This window comes from Geotrypetes seraphini, chromosome 10, assembly GCF_902459505.1.
Source record: "Geotrypetes seraphini chromosome 10, aGeoSer1.1, whole genome shotgun sequence".
NCBI classification, from domain to species: domain Eukaryota; kingdom Metazoa; phylum Chordata; class Amphibia; order Gymnophiona; family Dermophiidae; genus Geotrypetes; species Geotrypetes seraphini.
In genome coordinates, this window is record NC_047093.1 from 58,100,915 (window position 1) to 58,122,752 (window position 21,838).

Consider the following 21,838-nt stretch of genomic DNA (forward strand, 5'->3'; position numbering starts at 1 on the left):
CTGTACATTGGCAGCATTACAGCCCATTCTAACAAAGTGTGTCTGCAGGCTTATAGCTCTGTTGGCAGACGCTAATGGGAATCATATACAGTGTTCCCCCGGTCGTTCACGGTCGGCGGTTCGCGGTCCCGGTCATTCGCGGTATTTTCTGACCATGAACCGTCAACAAGGAGAGGGCGGCAGGAGAGGGCAGCGGGAGAGGCAGGAGAGAGCAGCCGGAGCGCTGCGAGTGCAGGAAATCACTGCTTTGACACGCAGCTCCTGATTGGATAAGGCCCGACTTAGTGCAGGAAGAGGCGGTCGGAGCGTACCGCAAGTGATTTTCTGCACTCGAGGCACTCCGGCTGCTCTCCTGCTGCCCTCTCCCACTGCCCCCTTCAGACTCCCCCATGAACAACCATATTCGCGGTTTTTCGAGATTCGCGGGGATTCCTGGAATGGAACCCCCACAAATATCAGGGGAGTACTGTATTGACACTGTTCTCTGTTGCCATGTATGAGCTTTTTGAAATAGCCTTCAACTTATAACCCTACTCCCCACTGTCCCCTGCTCATCACCCTATCCAGTAGGTTAACCATCCCCGCTAACTGTAACCCTTACCCTGGCATCTTGTTTGTCAGTCTTCATTGATTAGATTGTGAGCTCATTCGAGCAGGGACTGTCTTCTTCATGACTCTGCATGCTTGGTTAGGGTTACCAGATTTTTGTCCGGAGAAACCTGGACACATGGCCCTGCCCCATTCCTCCCCTGGCCCTGCCCCGTTCTGCCTCCGGCCCCACCCTGTTCCGCCTCTAGCCTCGCACCCCTCCCCGCAAAGCTTCATCTTTGTTTTCCGACATTCGGGCCACATCTGGAGGGTCTCCAAGAGTGCGCGGACGCATGTGACATAACTCGCGCATGCTCAGAGGCCCTCCAGATGCAGCTAGGAGGTCGAGGCTTTCCAAAACCTGGATAAACTACCGGGTTTTGGAAAGTCCATCCAGGCACCCAGATAGTCCTCTAAAAAGAGGGCAAATCCGGGTTTTCCTGGACATCTGGTAACCCTATGCTCAGTTATCCAGGCAGGCAACGCTTGTGCTGTGATAGGAGCTGCAAGAGAAAGTGCAAGAACTAGCTTATTTGGACTGTGTCTTGGAAGGCACTGCTCATTTCTTGGGGGAAGGGAAGGGAACAACAAGCTCAGAACGTCAACACTAAGCAGGAACCCAGAAGAGGGAGAAAAGCAAGATTTGAAATGCTGTCAATGTATAAGAAGCAGGCAGGTTTGTTTCTGTATTATCCTTTTTGAATTCTATGTATTTCCCTACCCCCCAGATTCTATATATGGTGCCAATATTTGGATACCAATCCAAGATGTGCGCTCATGTCAATTAGTGCCAATAACTGGATGCTAACTGGTACTAATCGGCACCAACTTGGAACCAGGCGCACATTTTGCTACATGCTATTCTCTAACAATGGGTACCCAAATCCCATAGCACACAACCCAAAAGGGTGTGTGGCCATGGCAAGTGCATGGGTAGGTCAGGAGCATTCCTAAAATTTTTGCACACTGTTCTCGTAGAATACCAAGAATGTGGGCCTAAATTGGGCGCCAGAAATGTCACTCCTATCACAAAACTCTGGGAGCTAAAATCAGCACTCAGTCCTAGATTCTCAAAACAAAATTGGCATTTAACGCAGTCGCTAAACTGGTTCCAGCCCGTTTAGCCTGCATGCATTTTAGCGGCGGATTATCAAAACGGCTTATGGCGATCTTTCGTGAGCTTTCTAGCAGTCTCTAACACTGCATATGGACTTTTTAGTATTCAAATGAGCACTCTGGTGGTTCCTTAAACATCACTGAGCCATTCTCCAAGAGTGGCGTCAGCTTTTAGCGACAAAAATCAGCGACTGGTCCGGGGTTGCCGGTACAGTGCACTGGGGAGGGGCCTAAGGCTCTGATTGGCCCAGGTTGTTTAAGGACCTTATTATGGGTGAGGCCTTAGGCGTCCTGGCCAATCAGAGCCTTAGGCTCCTCAACGATGCTTGCGATTTTTTGATAATGACTCGCATTTTTGAAATTGCTACAAGAATACCTGTGACAGCACCCCGTTGGTATTTAAAGGCAATTTTTGAGAATCTAACCCCCAGTGCTATTCTATAATTGGTGTTTGTCTTTTGAGTGCCCATTACAGAATTAGCATTGCGTGCCAATTTTTGAGCGCCATTTACTGAATCTAGCCTCTAATATATAACTGTAACTGTATATTATGTATATTAGTATTAGATCCCTAGTGTGTGTCTAGTTAGGATAAAAACCTGCACTGAAAAAACTTGCACTGTTAAGGATAACTATGGTAAATTGTAACCTGTAAAGTCACTAGCACTTGAGCACGAGTCGATTGCACCAAACAACAAACTCTATATTATGTTTATTGCTATTAGACCTCTAGTATGTATCGAATTAGGACACAACCTTGTATTGTAAACTTGTACTGTATCCTTCTCCCTCCGTATGTATTCGCGATTTCCGTATCTACGGTTTCACTTATTTGTGATTTTTCAGGCACTGACTCCGCCCTCCCCAAAAACATCATCACTAAAGTTTTTTACTTTTACTGTACAGTACCGATAAAAAAGTTTATTACTTACCATTACTGTAACTCTGTAACTCTGAAATTCGCTGCTTCCATGCTTTCTCCCACACATTTGCTGCTTCCATGTTTCCCAATGTGCACTGAGAAAAACGCTGCTTCCCAGCAAAACGCTTCTTCCTAGCATGCATGAAATCGCTGCTTGGCTGCCCTGAAATCGCTGGTTATTCGCGATTTCAATAGTAAAAACGATGTCATTTTCCCAAAACCGCAGAGAACATATAAAGTTATTTGCAGTTTTTTCATATTCGCGCCTACTGCCGGAATGCATCCACCGCAAATACGGAGGGAGAAGTGTAATTATGTTAACTGTATTTTATGTATGTTTAACCTGTAAACCCGTTCTGAGCTGTGGGGAAAACGGGATAAAAAATGAATTAAATAAATAAACTTTATCACCTTTAGCAAGAGATGATACTTCAGGACGCGCTGCATGGGTACCACTAATAAATCCTGCAGCTTGAACTTGCCGTCCTGTACCTTCAGCGTGCATTCCTAAGGAGAGAGAAGGGAGAAATCATCAGCCTCAATAATACCATTCCAAACCAGTCAGGAAAGTGTCACTCAAGGGGGCCCTGCTTCCTTTTGTGACTTCTGCAGACCTCAGTGGCATCCAAGCTGCTCATTCACCATACCAGGGCATAACAATGTTTTTTGGTATCAGTATAAGGACGTTAACACCTAAAATCCCCTGTCACACATTCTGTGCATGGAAAACAAAAGACATAATGCTAGAGAATAAAACAAAGAACCCCTCAAAAGGGGCAACAAGTTAGAACACATTCAGAGATAAAGGACCTGCTATTTTGCAAGAGTGCTGTTAAGATTTTGGGAAGATTCTACAGGTAGTTGCTCTTCTGGGCCAGGTGCTCCAGGGCGCATCAGTTTTTCCAATACAAATACCAGTGATGGGATAGAAGCAGAAATTACAGGAAAAAAATAGCCAGTGGTTGAAATAAGATTCTGTTCACTCTGGGAATAATTCTAAAAAGATTACTGAAGTTTAGACACTAGGGGGAAGATTCACAAAACTTCACTGTAAAATCCGATGGGCTGCCACCGAGGTCACTATTGTAACGATTTCAAAAAGGCTAGTCATTTTCAAAAGACCCCCACATGCAAATGAGGTTCATGGATATTTACATAGGCTCGCTAAATTTACTTGAGATGAGTCAATGATGGTAGTAATCAGCACATACACAGAATGCATCTGCATATTAAAAAAACACCAAACAAAAAACCCAAAACAAATCGAAGAAAGCAGCAGGAGAGATGTTCATCTCTCCCGCCATGCTCACGCAATCACCTGACTCTACCCCCCCTCCCCCCCCGCAGCAGGAGGCATGCCCACTCCCTCCCGCCATTGCCCAACCTCCCATCTACCCTGTGCCCCCGATGACACTCCCCCCTCTACCTTATTCAGGAAATTTGGCCAGAGGGACACCTACCCCATTCTGGCTGGCAGGCCTGCCTTTTACAGGCAGCCATTCGGAGTGCAGCAAGGGACCAAGCAGGCATGCAAAAAGTGCACGACTGCTTCATGCACCACCGCTGCTGAAGGAGACCAGGGGAATCGAGGTAGGAGCTTGGAAAGTGCGCTGGACCACCGGGATAGGAAAAAAAGATACCGGAGAGGGGGGTGCCTGCCTTTTCCTTGGGGCTGGCTGTCTTGGGGTTGGCTGGCTGGCTGGCTGTCTTGGGGTTGGCTGGCTGGCTTGGGGCTGACTGGCTGGCTGGCTTGGTACTGGCTGGGGGCTGGGAGCTGGCTGGCTGGCTGCCACTACACATGCCTACCACTATACGTGCCCTGTACCCTGTCCCAGCCTACCACTAGACCACCAGTGGGGGGACAGGGGACAGGGCACACCATTTGGTTCAGAATTTGTTTTTTCTTGGATTTTCCTCCTCTACAATTGGGTATGTCTTATGGTCAGGTGTCTCTTATGGATCGAAAAATATGGTACCTGTCTCTATAACAGCAGTATCTGGTATGGAAAATATAGCACAGCATCACACAGGTGTCTTAAGTAGCCTGGTGAGTTGGCTAGTGAGGCATAGAGAGGAGACCCCCGGCTCAGAACTTACCAAATTCATACTGTACTGCCATATAGGTGGCACCTGCAGCTATAAGGGCTATTGGGATGATAGACAGATGGGTATAGTAGGTTTTGGGGGAGTTTTGGAGGGTTCATCATACATTAGAAAGAGGTTATGGTGAGATGTATTTCTGGCACCCTTAATGTGAAGTTCACAGTGGTGCCCTCCAAGGTGCCACACTGCTCTATTGGCATGTCTATGTGGCCAGTCCATTATAATGCTGATCCCTCCCATGTCCAAATGGTCTGGATTTGGATGTTTTGAACTTTGGTTTTGTGGTCAAAAAATGGCTAACAAAGTTGGACGTTGTAAGGTTGGATGTCCTGGTGGCCAAGATTTTTTTTAAAAAAATTTTGGACGTCTAGCCAGTTTTGAAAATGGCTATTTCTCCACCTCAGCATTGGACATCTTGTGGGAAATGTCCAAAGTCAGATTTAAACATCCTATCAAAAATCACCCTCTACGTGACCAAAATCTTAAACCTAGAGTTAGTAAAGTAGCAGCATTTTCAGTAAAATAAGAACTTATAATATTCTCTCTTCACTGGTTAATGGAAGCACAATCCTCTTTTTCTTGAACTATCTAATTTTGTTTCCATATATTTTTATTTCTTTCATATCTTTTAAAATGTTTTTTTATAGTATGTTGATGACATTTTTGTCCACCCAACACTGTATTGGCTAAATTGAAAAGTTCATAAAGGTGGTAATAGAAATGTTTAATTAAAATTCCTCATTAGCTAAAAATTTCAGAGCTGTCATTAAGAGGAAATATTAAAAGCTTACATCCTTACACAGAGTTAGGCAAGGTCTAGGAGGTCTTTGATATTGCATAAAGACATTGAAACTACATTTCTCATATTCATTTACCTCTACTTTCAGTCTAACATCCTCTCGGCTTCCTATGAGACAGTCTAAGGTTTTCTGTGCATATTCCATGCGGCTGCAGTACTCTCCATAAATCAGGAGCCTAAAGGAGAAAAAGATCATACATTTAATAGGAAACTTTTGCTTATGGTTATTACTCATATTTGTTAAAAACTTTCACCCAGTGTCTTTGTTTAAAAAGCTGAAACATATTTGACTTTTTTACTCTGCACACTTTAGCGTTAATAGGACAGATGGTACAGCTAGTGTATTCCGTAACCATCACCGATGGAGATATGATCCTTTCATGTGAGAGGACTACAATGCCTCCATCTGCTTGTGATAATCTCTCAAATCTTCATTCTCCCATTCACCACTTCCAAAGATTAGGACCAGAGTAGGATGCATGGACTAGATCATTGGTGTAGAGGGGGAGGGGGCAGTCCGCCCCGGGTGCCATGTTGGTGGGGGCGCTGGCACCCTTTCTCCTCTCCGCCTCTTCCCATTTCTCCCATCGCCACAAGTGTGCACCCCTCCCTTCCCCCGTACCTCTAGTTTAAGTTGTGCGTGGTGGTCAACAACGTGCTCGTAGTGACCCTGTCGGCTCTCCCGCTGACATCACTTCCGGGAGCCGTGCAGAGGAAGTGACATCAGAGGGAGAGCCGACGGGGTTGTGAGGAGCATGTTGTTGACCACCACGCACAACTTCAACTAGAGGTATGGGGGAAGGGAAGGGAGTGAGCGCACAGCAGACGGGATCGGGGAAGGAGCGGGGGGTGGGTGCCACTGCCCCGGGCGCCTCTCACCCTTGCTATGCCACTGGACTAGATATAGTTTATTTCTTACTAAATAAATCTATTTATTTAGATTTATAAAGCCATCTTTTTGATAAAGAAGCACAAGGCAATGAGCAGCTTTTAAAAAATTATATATATGAAGGTAATCTTCAGAGAGGAATGGGAGTCTGCAGGCCCACAAGTACTTTATTCCCTCCAATCCTTCTGCAAACACCTGAAAACTTGGCTCTTTTCAAAAATCTAACACCTCCCGCTCTTTGGTACCCTGTCCCTCTTTATCTTCCTAGCTCCTTTCCTATAACCCTTCATTGTAGCTCCTTTTCAACCTAACCCTGTAAACCGTGCCGAGCTCTACGCTTGTGGAGATGGCACGGTATACAAACCTAAGGTTTAGTTTAGTTTTAGTTTAGTTTATACTATAGATCATAAATTAAATTTTCACGATCAGATCAGTTCTGTAGTTAAGAATTGCTTTTGGAAATTAAGGATGATCAGATCCATATCAAAGGTCTTAGAACCTCTAAATATCCTGATTCATTCATTAATTATATAAAAAATTGACTATTGCAACTCCCTTTATAAAGGCATACCCCAAAAAGAAATAAGGCGCTACAGCAATAAAATTTATTACAAACTCAAAAAAATATGATCATGTCACACCTGTCCTAAAAAACACTCATTGGCTCTCAGTTCAACATAGAATATCCTATAAACCAGCTCTTTTAACATTCAAAATCAGTCAAATTTTCTGGCATTTTTGGACAGGCTTCTTATTCACCATACTACTTCAAGAACTCTTACATCCACTAATCAGCATCTTCTTACAATCCCCTCTTTGAAGGTCATAAATATGAGGTGAAACAAATTTTTTTCAGTAACAGTCCCCCAACAATGGAATCACTTACCTATCTATCTAAGAGAGGAGACTGTATTAGAGAGATTTAAGGGCTCTCTAAAAGCCTTCCTTTTTAATGATGCCTTCAGAAATTAATTTAAACCTTAGATTTACATCTCCCTCTAACATTACATTGTTAGCAAATCCTAAGAATATACCTTTTTGGTTTACAGTGACCCCATCCCTAAGGTTTTTCCCATTGCTCGTTCTTTTCTAATAAAAATTGTAGTTCTTCCCTTTTACCTTACCTTCCAGTTTGTGATGTTTAAAGCCTGTCTATTATATGTCTGTATATGTGTATTTTTATTAATGTACATTTCTTTGAAATTTTTTATATAAGCGTTTTATCAAATTTTAAATAAAACTTGGAAACTTGGATCTGCATATCAATTTTCAGATGAAAACTCCAATAATGTTTTCCTCTGAAAACCTCTGGGGTCAAAATGTTGTTGGGATACATCTAACCCACATGGAAGTAAATATTCAGCCAGCAGCAGTGAACATTTTGCTGACTGCTGCTGGCATTATTCCCAGATATTCAATGCTGGGCCATTTCTAGAATTTGGCATTGAATATCCAGTTTATGTAGCATCGGCAAACACATGGCCAGTTAAGTCGATATTCTGAACTTAACTAGATAGGATAGGACAGTTTTTTTATGCAGTTACCCTGGTTGGTTAAGTTTGAGTTTTGGCCAAGTTTGGACTCCATCCCCTGGCTTTCACTAAGGGCTCCTTTTATGAAGGCACGGTAGCAGTTTAACGCACACTAAACTGCCGGCCACGCTAGCTGCTACTGCCTCCTCTTGAGCAGGCGGTAGTTTTCCGGCTAGCGTGGGGGTAGCACGTGATTAAATGTCACGCATGTTAAAGCCGCTACTGGTAGCGGCTTCGTAAAAGGAGCCCTTAGGTGTTAACTGCTAATTTTCAGCATTCGCAACCAATTAAGTGCCACTGATTGCTAGTGCTAGTGATTTAACTAGTCAGCGGCCATTTCTGGCCAGTTGCATTGTTTTGAATATTAACTAGATGGTTTGCAAGTGCAAAGTAGGCAAGTTAAGTACCATGCAGTGATTTCAGATTGAAATCCCCATACATGCTGAACAGAACCACTCTGAACCTGCCACTGGATCTGCTCCCTTTCCCTGGAGAAAGGGAGCAAAACTATCAAAGATAATTTTCCCATAGGTAAATATACATCTCTACCTGTGGAAATCCTTCCTTTGGAAAAGTGCCCACAATTCAATCTAAAATGCATTGTAAATGTTAGTCTCTTTATCTCTGATGGCTTATCAGCCACATCCATGCAGCGACCCTTATGCAGCACTGAGACAACAAATGCCAAAACATTCTCCAGAAGCTCACATAAGAAATAAAGATAGGCTAAAATCCTAGATAGGGAAATAAAGATAGGCTGTAATCCTCCACCAGCATTGTTGAGTGCACCTCATGAATGACAGCTCTTGCTGGGGGCTCAAATAATCTCTTTGCTACTCTGATTTACAGTCTAAAATCTGAGTGAAACCATGATTCACAATCCCGAATGCAGAATGTAAAAGAAGAAAAATAAAACTGTGCCAAGCGAGCAGGGAAAGAGGCTTCCATTTAGTTTCCTCCATCCAGGTTTTCTGGAACCAGCAGGGCTGTGGTGTACATACTGAAGCCTAAAATAAATCCTAAAGCAGTCTTATTAGAGGCTCTGAACCAAAAGATGGTCTTCCAAGCCACAGAGAAACCAAGATTCTTCTAAATTCATTTTCAGACCCAGGGAAGAGATTACACCAAAGTAAACAGTTGTTTGATTTTTTTTTTCTTCTCTGATGTAAGGGGTAGAGGGGTAGGGGTAGAGGGATAGCCTTTTGCATACTGCCAGTGCTACTCATTATTTTCTCTGGCCCCCTTAAGGACCAGTCCATGCAAAAGAAAACTACAGGTAAAATGGACAAACATAAAAATACTTAACATCTTTGTATATTTTAAGTACTTTATATGGTTACTTATGCTGTGGGTTCACCATTTTTGTAGGTTTTTTTTTATTAATTTTTAAATTTTTTAGTATTTATGTAGCACTTATTTCCTAAGTGGTTTACATTCAGGTGATCAAATTTAAGCTTTTTTTGTTATTATTGCCTAAGAAAAAAGTGCTCACGTACACTTACAATTCCTTTTGGTGTGGATATTTTTTTCATCTAAACTGCACACAGTTTGAAAATACTAAAGTCCTATATCTGTGCCCAGAATGATTTCACAAAATGTGGGTGAAAGTGCATTTTGAGCAAATTTTTACCCACATAAAGGGTGACAGGTTTATAACAAAACCTTTTGGTAACAAAAACATAGGCTCATAACTAGCTTCAGAAAATGAGAGGACGGATTGAGAGATCTGGGTTTTACTTCTATTTAAAGCAATGGAAGTAAATCCCAGATATCTCAATCCCTCCTCCTTTTCCTGGAGCCACATGGTCGTTTCTATTGCTGATTTAAAATTTGACACATGCATCAGTAAGGCTGAAAAGAATCTAAAACCTCCAGGATGTACCCAGCCCAGCCTCCTCTCTTAGGGTTAACAGATTTTGCATCTGGTAAAAGAGGACGCGTGGCCTCGCCCCTTCCATCCTTGGGTCCACCTTGTTCTGCCCCTGGGTCTGACCCATTCCAACCCCATAGCCCCGCCCCATTCTGTCCTCCAACCCCATGCAAACTTCGTCTCTTTAGGCAAGGTCTGGAGTGCATCTGCGCAATCGCAGATGTGATGTGATGATGTTGCACGCATGCATGTGACATCACCGCATGTACAGTTGAGCTCCAGACTTGGCACCAATCTTACCAGCATTTCAAAACCCAGACAAAGTGTCGGGTTTTGAAAAGCTTTCTGGATGCTCAGACAGTTCTCTGAAAAGAAGACATGTCCAGGTAAATCCGGATGCTATCCTTTCTCAGACCATGACAGGCAGCCATCACTTAGAGTAAGACGATAAGGATTACTTTCCTTCCCATGGTACCCTTCCAGAATACATGACCTTAGAAGCTACCAGGGGAGGAGGCACATCAGAAACCAAAAAAAAAAAAAGAAGAGGTATAATTCATGGAATTTATTTTGTCCATTTGCTTTCAGCTACTATAAAGCAAAAAATAAAAAGACTGTGTAAGGGGGAAGTGAATGAGTAAGCACCAGTGTGTTATGATCGCTACATCAAATTCATTTTTACTTGCTTCTGTTCCCTGGTGACGCCCAATAGCTTTCTGTATCTTGATAAGCCAGCATGCAATCAGCTGATGCTACTTGTCCATTCACAAACAGACATAGCAGATGCTGAAGCAGACTCATCCATCTCAAGGCGAGTATCTCTGGGAAGGCCTGATGCTTCAATCCCAGCTGAGTAATTGAATGAAATGATTAATGGAAGTCTTAGTAACTGATGAAGCTGTACTCCATACTGATTTCTGGCATTCCTCGGCGTCTGAGTCAGTGGATAATAGTATTCAGTCTGTTGGTACTTAGAAGGCTCTAATTCAAGTTCTATCTGCACATCAACACCTGGAGATTTTTTAAGTGTTTTGGCTTGGAGTCTGTACCATAGAGGAAGAATTCTATGACCCAAATTCAGCATGAGAGCCAGTCTCGAAATCAAAATCCACAAGAGCTAGCATGCCTTAGGCAGTCGCACAACACAGGATGCTGCCAGGTAGGTAAGTGCAACCCTCTTAACTCTTTCATTTTTCCTTGGATATCCTAACACAAATCTCTCTGAACTGCGATGAGGCAGAAATACAGTCTCCCTACATACCTACTTAGGTAAAGGGGGCTCCTGATGGTTTGTGAGTTATTTTGAGTTTTCTGAGGTTCCTTTAAATGCAGGTCCCTTCACCTATTGCAGACAGCTCTTTGGAGGAAAATCACCAACATTCAATTTCCTTTCAAATCCCGGAAATACAGAACGAAATTCAATTAACATAACATAACATAAATTTTTATTTATATACCACAAAAGCCTTTCAGTTCTATGCGGTTTAAAAAGAGATGGGCTGACCATTGTCAATGAGCTACAATAGATAAGAGTATTAGCATCAATGAGTTAACAATAGTTTCACATCAGCATGCTGCACTGAAGGGATTACAAGAATTATGAGAACAGATGGGTTTTTAATAGCTTTCTAAAATGTATATCTGATGTTGATATTCTAACCATTTGGCCCAGTTCAGAATCCCTGGAAGCAGCTTGGTATGATAAGAGTTGGTTAATGAATCTTTTCTGAGTACAGCCTTTGAATGAAGGGTAGGTAAAAAATGATTGGGAACGTGTGGAGCAGCTTGGCGACGAGAACAAGAATTGAGCAGTTAGGTAGTTAGGCCATGTAGGGCTTTGTAGACAAGGTATCCAAATTTGAAGAGAATTCTTCCCTCAACAGGAAGCCAATGCAGTTTTTGGTAGAATGGAGTTATGTGGTTAAAGTTTTTCAGGTTGAAAATTAGTCTCACTGCTGTGTTTTGGATGATACTCAGTTTCCAGAAATACCTGCATTGTCCTGCTAGGTATGAAATGTTGCAGTAGTCCAGGAGGCTTAACACTAGCGATTGGACTAGTAATTGGAAAGGTGCAAGTTCAAAGTTTCATGTTTCATTAAAATTTCTTATACCGCCCAATCAACCTTCTAGGCGGTGTACAAAATCATAAAAACATAAAACATACTTTGGCTAAAAATACAAGTTTAAGCTGACAATGCATAACCAAACAATAACAATAACTCTCGAGACTTTTAAAAACAAAGACAAACAGGAACAAAAGGTAAAAAGGCAAGAACTACAATAGTCAAAGTAAAAGAGAACAATTAGGGAAAAACCAATAGGAGGGGTTGCTATAAATAATGTTGGACACAATAGTGTTGATCTCAATTGCCCTTAAAAGGACAGTTAGGTCTCGAAAGCATCAAGAAAAAGAAATGGTTTTTAGCTTCATCTTAAAATTATTAAGAATAGATTCTTCGCGTAAATAATTTGGGATACTATTTCAGAGAGTAGGGGCAGTAACAGAGAAGATAGTAGAACTCATTATATTTATATACTTCAGTGACAGTATAGAAAAAAGGTTATTAGCTGTTGATCTTAGAGTCCTAGAAGGATTATAAGGAGTAAGAATTTTCTTATAGATCTTAGTTTCCAAAGCGTGATGAAGGTGAACTCCCAGGATTCTAATCGAAGGGGTGATGGGAAAAGTATTTCCTCTGAGAGTTAGGGTATCCAAGGTGCAGTTGGTAGAGGTGGCTAGAAAAAACCTTAGTTTTTTCAGTGTTTAGTTTTAACTTGAAGTGTGACATCCACCCTTCTATAGTGGATAAGACTGACCCCCTCTTTTACAAAGGTGCGCTAAGCTTTTTAGCGTGTGCTAAACACGCACTAAACACTAATGTGTGCATGTTTTCCTGTGGACGTGTTAGCGGTTAGCGCATGTGTTGATTTAGCGCACGCTAAATCTGCGCTAAAACGCTTAGCGCGGCTTTGTAAAAGAGGGCCTGAGCCTATTCGTTGAATCTCTGTAGGTGGTAGAAATCACAGAAATCAGATTACATTAAAACAATTTAAGGCAAATTAGCCAGGTCAACAGTTTTGCTGTCTTGAAAAATAAGTACTCAGTCCATCTGAATCCAACAATTCTTGTTAACAAGTGTTTGGGAACAGGTATGAGTAACATGTGACATTTAATATGTAACAATAATCAGTACTTTCAATAGGAGTTCACAGAAGAAGTGTTAGCCCTACGAATAAAGAAAATCCTTTACTTAGTCGTTTTGTACAATTTTTTTTCTTTACAAGGCAAATTTTCAAAAATTAAGTAGATAGGGGGTGGTTGTGGCTACTTGATGTCCCAGTTGAGCCTCTAGAGAAGGTCATTTCTGACTAAGGGCTCCTTCTATCAAGCCGCGCTAGCAGGGTTAATGCGCGCGACTTTTCATCACCCCTGCGCTGGCCAAAAACTACCACCTGCTCAAGAGGAGATGGTAGCGGCTAGCACGGCCGGCGGTTTAATGCGCGTTATTACGCGCGTTAAACCGCTAGCGCGGCTTGGATAAAAGGAGCCCTAAAACTAAGCTGCGTCATACTGAAAAGCAGAAAACTCCAAACCCCACCAGAAACCAAGCTGTCCCATCACCCATTAAGAGTCTGATACTCTCATTCAAATATTTTACCGTAATCACTTTCACGTTAAGATAGATTGTGAGCCCATTGGGACAGATAGGGATAATGCTTGAGTACCTGATTGTAAAAACCGCTTAGATCAGGGGTGTCCAACCTGCGGCCCGAGGGCTGCGTGCGGCCCCGTGAAGTATTTTGTGCGGTCCCGGTCGAGGGCGATGCAGTGTTTTCCTCTGCTGCCTCTGGGTGTTTACCGTTTTGCCGGCTCCCTCCTCTGTCTTGCAGCAGCGTTTGCGCATTTGTGCGGCCCCAGAAACATTTTTCTCGGCCAATGCGGCCCAGGGAAGCCAAAAGGTTGGACACCCCTGGCTTAGATAATCTTGATAGGCGGTATATAAAAGACTAATAAACTTGAAACTTGTTATGGTGGTTTTTTTACTATTTACACACAGGAGAGCTCGGCGACAGAGTATGTAACATGTGGACTAGTTTCATACAAGGCTTATATTCTGTTGTGATTGAGGGTTTAGGACAAATAATAACCCTCATTAGATGTCCTACGAACTCTCTCAGGTCATCACACACTACTTATTATTAGAAAAAAAAAAGAAAAACATATGAACATATTGGGGGTTCCCAATTTTCTCTACTATTTATTATAACAGGAATTATATACAATTTAGGTTTTAGGCAGACCAGAAATGAGGAAAAAAAAAGAAATCTCATAATTAATGTGGAATCTGACCTTATGGTTTGTATAAATGCGGATGCTGTAAGCTTTGTTGTTATTCACTTGCATTTCATGTCTAGACATTAAAATGAGTCTCACAGAAATTGTAGCCCTGCTGCTAAAGTGATTCATATCTTTGGAATTAAAGAATATTCAGACATATTCCTACCTTACAACCATCCCCAAATCTATCAACTTTCTGCAGTCTGGATATCAAACCACCACAGAGGGGTCTGGTCAGACTTGCATCTGGGTGCAGAGAATGGGCCCCAAGAACACTGTACCCAGAGGTCATAAAGAGATACCTGAAAGTCTCGTTACTGCTGTCTTTTTCTAATGATACAGTCGGCTTCAAGCCAGAGTCACTCTGGTTGGTTCAGTTCTCTCATTAAGTTGTTAAATATCCAGACCACATGGCTTGCTTTCTGCTCTTCATCTCCCAATTTCTCTTTTAAATTTGACTCCTGGATAGGACACCTAACGATGGATTTAACTGGATAACTATAGCTGCAAGGGTCTTTATGTCACTCTTTTTTACCCAGGCCTTGCAGTTTTCCTTTTGATCTTTTGGGGTTTCAAGTCCTATCAGAGCCAGCCTTTATGGGACTACTAGGCCACAAGACTTCATTTGGGAATGTTCTTCTCTTTTATTCTGCCAGCTAAGTCATTACTGGAAGACACAGTTGCTTCTGGTATCTGGTATTAGAGCAGTGTTTCTCAACTTCTTCAAGCTAAGTACCTGCTAAGTCTAACAAATATCAACCGAGTACCCCCGCTCAAGCTCTGCCCCAGACCCACCCAAGCTCCACCCCAGACCTGCCCAAGCACCGCCCTTGACCCCATCCCCATAATAATAGTACTAATTGTAATGCAATTTTTTCCATTCATTTTTCAAATACACACACAATATAAGCTTATTAATACATAATGGTAGCCACAAAATAAAAACAAAACAAAACACAAAGCACACTGTACACAGAGAAAATTTTAATTATCATTTATATTTGTTTGTTTTTCAAACAGGTCAAGGCAGATGACTTTAAAATATGCAATGTCACCTCAGTAACAACTATAGAAAAATAGACAAATATAGTGCAAAATATAGACAGCAGATATAGAGTACATTCTCACTGACACATTTCGATCATTAAATTGAAAATAAAATAATTTTTCCTACATTGTTGTCTGGTGATTTCATGAGACTCTGGTAGCACTTCCTTCTGACTATGCATCCAATATTTCTTTCTTTCTGCCTCCTGCATGCTTCCTCTTCTCCGGACCTTATTCTCTTTCCCAAACATCTCTCTCTGTCCTCCATGAGTCCAACTTTTCTTCCTCTCTCCTCCACCCCTATTGGCAACATGTCTCCCTCTCTCTCTCAATGTCCATCTGTCTTTCTCTCATTCCCTCCCTTGCTGCAAAGGGAATGGGGAAAGAGAGAGAGATCCAGGGTATATCTCTCCCACCCACCCCCCTCTAGTGCCACATCCAACATTTCTCCCTCTCTCATCCCCTGGATCATATGCATTTTTCACCACTGCCCACCAGCCCCATGCCCATTTCTTTTTCAATCACCCCTCTCCAGCACCATGTCACCTCTCTCCCTCCATCACTATGTCCAACATTCATCCCCTTCAATCTGTCCCTCTGTTCCCCCTCTCCACCATATCCAACATTTCTCCCTCTCATCCTTCTATTCCCCATGCATCTCTACCTCACTCCTCTCTCCTCTATGACCAATTTTCCTCTTTCTTCCTTTCCCCATGTGCATCATCTCTTTCCCTCTCACTCACACACTCATGCCCAACAATTCTCCCTTTCTATTCCCTCCCTCCTATGTCCCAAGTTAGTACCCTCTTCCTCCCTCCCTTCCTTCTGTGTCCCGAGTTCGTGCCCCCCTCCCTGCCTTCTAGCCTTTGTCCCCAATTCATGCCGCTTTCATGCCCCATGTTTCTTCCTTCCCTCCTTTCTTCTTTTGTCCCATGATCATGTTCTCTCTCTCCCTTACTTGCTCACTCCAGGGCCGCACTCACTCCCTTCAGGGCCGCCCAGCTGGCTGCTCCTTCTTGCCTTCAGCCACATGGGCAGCGGCTCTTACACACTGCACATGGCTGACCCACAAGCCTCTGACGTCAGTTCTGACATTGGAGAAAAGGCTTCCACATCAGCCACAAGCAGCATGCCCGTGTCCCTATGCGTCTGAAGGCAGGAAGGAGACACCCCCTGGATGGCCCTGAAGGAGGTAACTAGGATCCTCCGCTGACCCAGAAGGCTTCCCTCCAACGTCAGCTCAGATATCTAAGGGAAGCCTTCCGGTCAACTTCAGTGGAGGGGGGAATGCAGTTGGAAGGCAGGAAGGAGGGCATGGGATCCCCGTGGTGGCAGCGTCCATTAAGGAGGAAATGTGGCAGGAGACCCGTGCAGTGCCATGTATCCCCAACAAGCAGATCGCGCACCCCTAATGATATGCGTACCACGTGTTGAGAAACTCTATACTAGAGCACCCTGAATTTGAAGAGTAAAGTGTTGCAACTCAGCAAGAGTTGAGAATCCTTTCCCCAAGCACTGGGACTGGGAATGGTGCCATCTCATCATCCTCAGTCTCTGCTGTACTGAGTATCAGAATCTAAATCCATGAATCCTGCAATCCATGAATCCTGGTTCACAGCTCTGTCAGCACATCAGCACTCCTTGTTGATAGTTACTGACCCAAATGCTGTCCCTCTGATTGGAAAATTTAATATGTTATGTCCATAGGAAGCTGTAATCTTGGGCTATCAGGATCACCCAAGAGTCAGAATGGATAAATGAGGAAAAGGGTAAGAAAACTTTGGAATCTCAGATCTTCCCTGAGTCTTATTTCCTTCCCAGGAAATCCCCATGGCCTCAAGTTGCAGAAATTACACTGAAATGATATCAGAGACAGGCTTCCTGCAATGTTCCCAGAGAACCCAGGTTATTAACATAAGAATAGCTTATTGGGTCAGACCAATGGTCCATCAAGCCCAGTAGCCCGTTCTCACAGTGGCCAATCCAGGTCCCTAGTACCTGGCCAAAACTCAAGGAGTAGCAATATTCCATGCTACCAATCCAGGGCAAGAAGTGGCTTCCCCCATGTCTTTTTCAATAACAGACTATGGACTTTTCCTCCAGGAAATTGTCCAAACCTTTTTTAAAACCAAATACGCTATCTGCTCTTACCACAACCTCTGGCAATGCATTCCAGAGCTTAACTATTCTCCGAGTGAAAAAATATTTCCTCCTATTGATTTTAAAAGTATTTCCCTGTAACTTCATCTAGTCTTTGTACTATAACGGTCATCTCAATAACACAGGTGTTTCTGCTACCCTTCCTGCATTTGAGTATTTTGGCATAGAATTCTTTAAAATAAAGTTGGCCAGCCATCTTGTAATATGTGAAATTATTTATTGGACTTAATTTTATTTTTTTTAACTGTGATTATTCAGTTCATTACCTCCCCCATCCACCTGTGATCATGTGTTCGGGTCAAGCGGTCACAACCCGTCATCTATCCACTCCCCAGTCGCTTATGATCTTCTTTCCTGTTCACTCTGCTCTTCCAGACTTGCTTCAGTCTAAAAATATACATGGCCTCCCTAGTCTCTTGGGCTACCTCTTTATCGGCCCCTCTGGTCACCACTAGTCACTCACTCTCAAGCCACCTCTCTAGGTTATCAGGCTGATTACTAGGGGGTCCTCTGACAGTTTCCGATACCATTTACCGGTCTCTCCACTAGTCATCACTAGCCCCGCTGGTCTCTCTGCCGGACACTCACTAGTACACCTCAACCTTTGTGGGGCCACCGCCAGTCCCTTGCTCTCCAGCCTCTTGGATCACCACTGGTCCTGGATGCTCTTCACCAGTCCCTACGTTGGTTGTCAAGCCTGGGGTACTGTCCACAGACCCTCTGGTCACAAGTCATTCCCTGAGGACTGGTCCCTCAGATGCTCTCTTACTGGGCCCTTTGCTGGTCATTGAGCCTGAGTGTTCTCCAGACACTCCAAGCTCTACCAGGGTGGCTAGTATATAGTGCAGGGTCTCTCTCAGTCTCTCTCGCTCTGCTGCACCATGTCAAATCAACACCAATCAGCTCCTCTACTGCACAGGACCCCTCAACAGAACCAGTCAGTACTGGTATTGAGGGCTTACCAAGAGTTAGGCCGAAGCCAACATTCTTCACCTTGAGGGTTGCCTGGGTTCTGAAGAAGCTCTTGCTTTTCTCAGGTCCCTGTGCTGGAGTTCTCCTTTTCAGCATCCTACTTCACTCAGGATGGACAGCTCCCAGCAACCTTTGCAAGATCTCTATGCAAATGAGCTCCACACACCACTCCTTAGGCTCCCTCTGCTGGCCCTTGACAGGAACCTCACCCTGTCATCCTCCCCTCCCCCCAAAGAGGAAACAACAGTAAAACTGGTGGAGTGTTAGCACATTAGTTTGTGATTTCACTCCTAAGTCCAATGTGTCATAAATAAAATCTCCTATGGAGACTTCTGCTGCTTTTCATCATGCTGACAGCACTTTTTTCAAGAGACCTGGGATTGGTGTACAAAGAGGAAAAAGGAATGGCTTTATAACTATGTGCACACATAAGATATATGAGCATAATTTTACTCTGCACACTTTGGTAAATTTTTTAAAGCTGAAGTACATACCTAGTGGTTAGAGTTCCAAGGTAACAATGGCAAAGCCAGGTCCAAATCCCATTGCTACTCTTTATTATCTTAGGCAAGTCACTTAACCGTCCATTGCCTCATGTCAGAATGGGACAATTTATCCTGGCTGTTTCATCATGGGTCATTTTATCACAGCCATGATGAATTGTCCTCTCCACAATGACTGCAATGAATCATGCCTCTCCTCCGCCCCCTCCCCCCCCTCCGCCAGTGCCTCTCCTCCTCTGCCCCCCACTGATACCGCTCCTTCTCTCCACCCACTTGCCAGTGCCACTCCTCCTCCCCATTCCCCCTCCCCTGCTGGTGCTTCTCCTCCTCTTTTCCACCTCCTGCATACCTCTTGAAAAGTTTGCTGGCATGAGCAGCATCTTCCACTCCCTGCTTAGCTGGCCTTGGCTCCCTTATAAGAGAAAAATCCAACAGGAACTGCAGCAAAACCAAGCGAAAAGCAAAAACCAAAAACAACTGCAGACTATGTACAAGATGCAGGCACTGTTTACTTCAAACTCTAATGGTATATACAACCTTATTACCAACCGAGGGACCCGACACGGTCCGTGTTTCGGACAACAAACCTTCCTCAGGGGTCCTAATAAACATAAACACTGAGTGTAAATAAAACTTAGAAAATATCTTAATGAGTGAGACAGGTGATGGTGTGCATAATGCAAACAATAAAATGTGAAAAATTAATAGTGAATGGTGAACATAGAAAGTGGTGACAATTTTGTCATAAAGGTACTAAATGTATATATTTTCAAAAAGAATGGTGATGAAGAAAGGAAAAAGACATGATGTTGTAAAGGAAAAGGAAAGAAAGTGAACAAAGAATGTATACAAACTTATAATTTTAAAAGTGATGGGAAAGGAATTAAGTGACACTAATAAAATATTATGTGTGAAAAAAAGTGGAGCCAAAGAAGAAGTGGATTGAACATACCGTGGTAGATAAGGTTTTGCAACAAACAGCATTAAAGGAAAAAACTGATATATAAAAATGAAAACAAATTAACATCACATAGCAAATGGAAGCCCACATAGTATTTAAACAGTAAAATACATTAATGAATATTTAATATGAGACATAAAATTTAATTAAACATTAAAACATTTATGGACATCATTAAATGGATATTTTAATTCAAACAAATATCAAAAATACAGAAGTATCTTAAAAAGTTAAAACGGCATTGGCATAAAAATACATAAAAATGTTAAATAAAATGGATCCAGACTGCTAAGAGAGAGGAATATATCAGCCATTAGGAGACAAAAATATTGCATTGTAAGTTCATAGTGAATGAATAGCCGCAAAGGTGTGACAACAGGTAATGGAGGATATAAAGTTTGAGCTTAATGGATGTAAACTGAGGGCATCAGATCTACATCGCATAGGTGCATAAAAAAATGAAAAAATGACAAAAAATGATAGATTTCTTTATTTATGAGAATATCATTGGGTAGAGAGTACTATTGGGTGGGTAGGGATGGTAAAGGTTCAAACTAATATAGATAAGTGGGGGTTTATTGATATTGGAATTTGTCTTTTATTATGTTTATTAATAATTGATGCATATTGATGTCTTTTAATGCTGTATTTATTGTATTTGATGGTATTTGCATCAATAAAAACTGTTTGAATCTAAAAAAAATGAAAAAATAAAAAGGGGCATGGTTTGGCAGAAAAAAAGTGCAAATAACCAAGCATGCTAGAGTTTACAAAACAAGTGAGGAATGCAAAGCTGCATCTGTACATCACAATCAGGATGATATGTAGCAATGAGCTGTGTCTGTGTATCGCAATCAGAATAATATATAGCAAGAAGTAGAGAATGTAAAAAAACGAGGTGCACAGCCTGCATGCAGCAGTGCACACATACAGACCTAAAAATATTGGCTCCCTTATAACATCACTTCCTAGTCATGGGACCAGGACATGATGTCAGAGGGAAGCAGAGGCTGGCGCAAGCAGGAGGTGGAAGATGCTGCTCCTGGCAGCAAACGCTTCAAGAGGTATGAGGTCGTGGAGGCACTCCTACCTTAGGGGATGGGGGTATATGAGGGGTGCTCTTATTTTTGGGGGTGTGGGGGGCATTCCAACTGGGGGGCATAGCCTCCCACAAGAGGTCAGGTGCTGTGGTGGATGATTCATTATTATTGATTCAGCGATGAAACGGCCATGTTGAATCGGCCGTGATGAATCGACCTAGACCCGCCTCATGTACAAAATTGAATTGTAAACCCTCTAGGGACAGAGAAATGCCTAACGTACCTGAAAGTAACTCACCTTGAGCTACTATTGAAAAAGATGGTGTGTGCTAAATCAAATTAAAATAAAATAAAAAATACTTCTGTTTTGTAAATTATCCTAAAGAATTTAGACACTTACATGTACAACTGCTGTTTATGTATACAGTATGTGCTTGAATTTGCAGCTGTCCAGTGCTGAATGTAAACCCTTCCCATCCTTCCCCACCCCGCCTCTGAGGTTAAGGTACACAGGTAGAAAACAGCATGAGTTAAAGGTGAAACCAATACCGTTTTCCCTCCATATTCGCAGGGGTTAGGGGCACAGCCTGCTGATGAATACCAAAAATTCGAGAATACCTCTTACTTTTCGTATTCACGGGTTTTGAGGTTCAGTCTTCTTGAATGCCATAAATTTGCAAATAAACATGCCCTCCATATTTGTGGGCATAGATTGATTTGAGATAAACATGTTCTTGCATTGCACTGTACGCTTTAGTAGTACAATTCAAGTATTATAGAACAGACCATGTATATACATATGCTGTAATCTCATTATATCATGGAAAATTCACAAATACAGAAAATATGAGGGCACAGAAAGAACTAAAACCCACTTCTTTGCTTTTGTTAAACACAGGTTCATATACACTATTCATATACAGTACTGTAATTCTTAATAATGTTGAACATAATACTGTAACTTGTACTGATCATTTATTCAGGCAGTGTCTTCATC

The 21,838-nt window shown here is 42.6% G+C and overlaps 1 protein-coding gene across 2 annotated transcripts in view; it reads right to left on the bottom strand.

The window, feature by feature from the left end:
* VAV2 (vav guanine nucleotide exchange factor 2) overlaps positions 1 to 21,838 on the bottom strand; it is a 337,587-nt gene that overhangs the window by 57,542 nt on the left and 258,207 nt on the right. For both annotated transcript variants that reach the window (XM_033962034.1, XM_033962033.1), the window contains exons 9-10: positions 5,605 to 5,704; positions 3,038 to 3,133 (exon numbers count right to left, since the gene is read on the bottom strand). In XM_033962034.1, the coding sequence (XP_033817925.1) occupies positions 3,038 to 3,133; positions 5,605 to 5,704 (196 nt within the window). The remainder of the gene's footprint in view (positions 1 to 3,037; positions 3,134 to 5,604; positions 5,705 to 21,838) is intronic.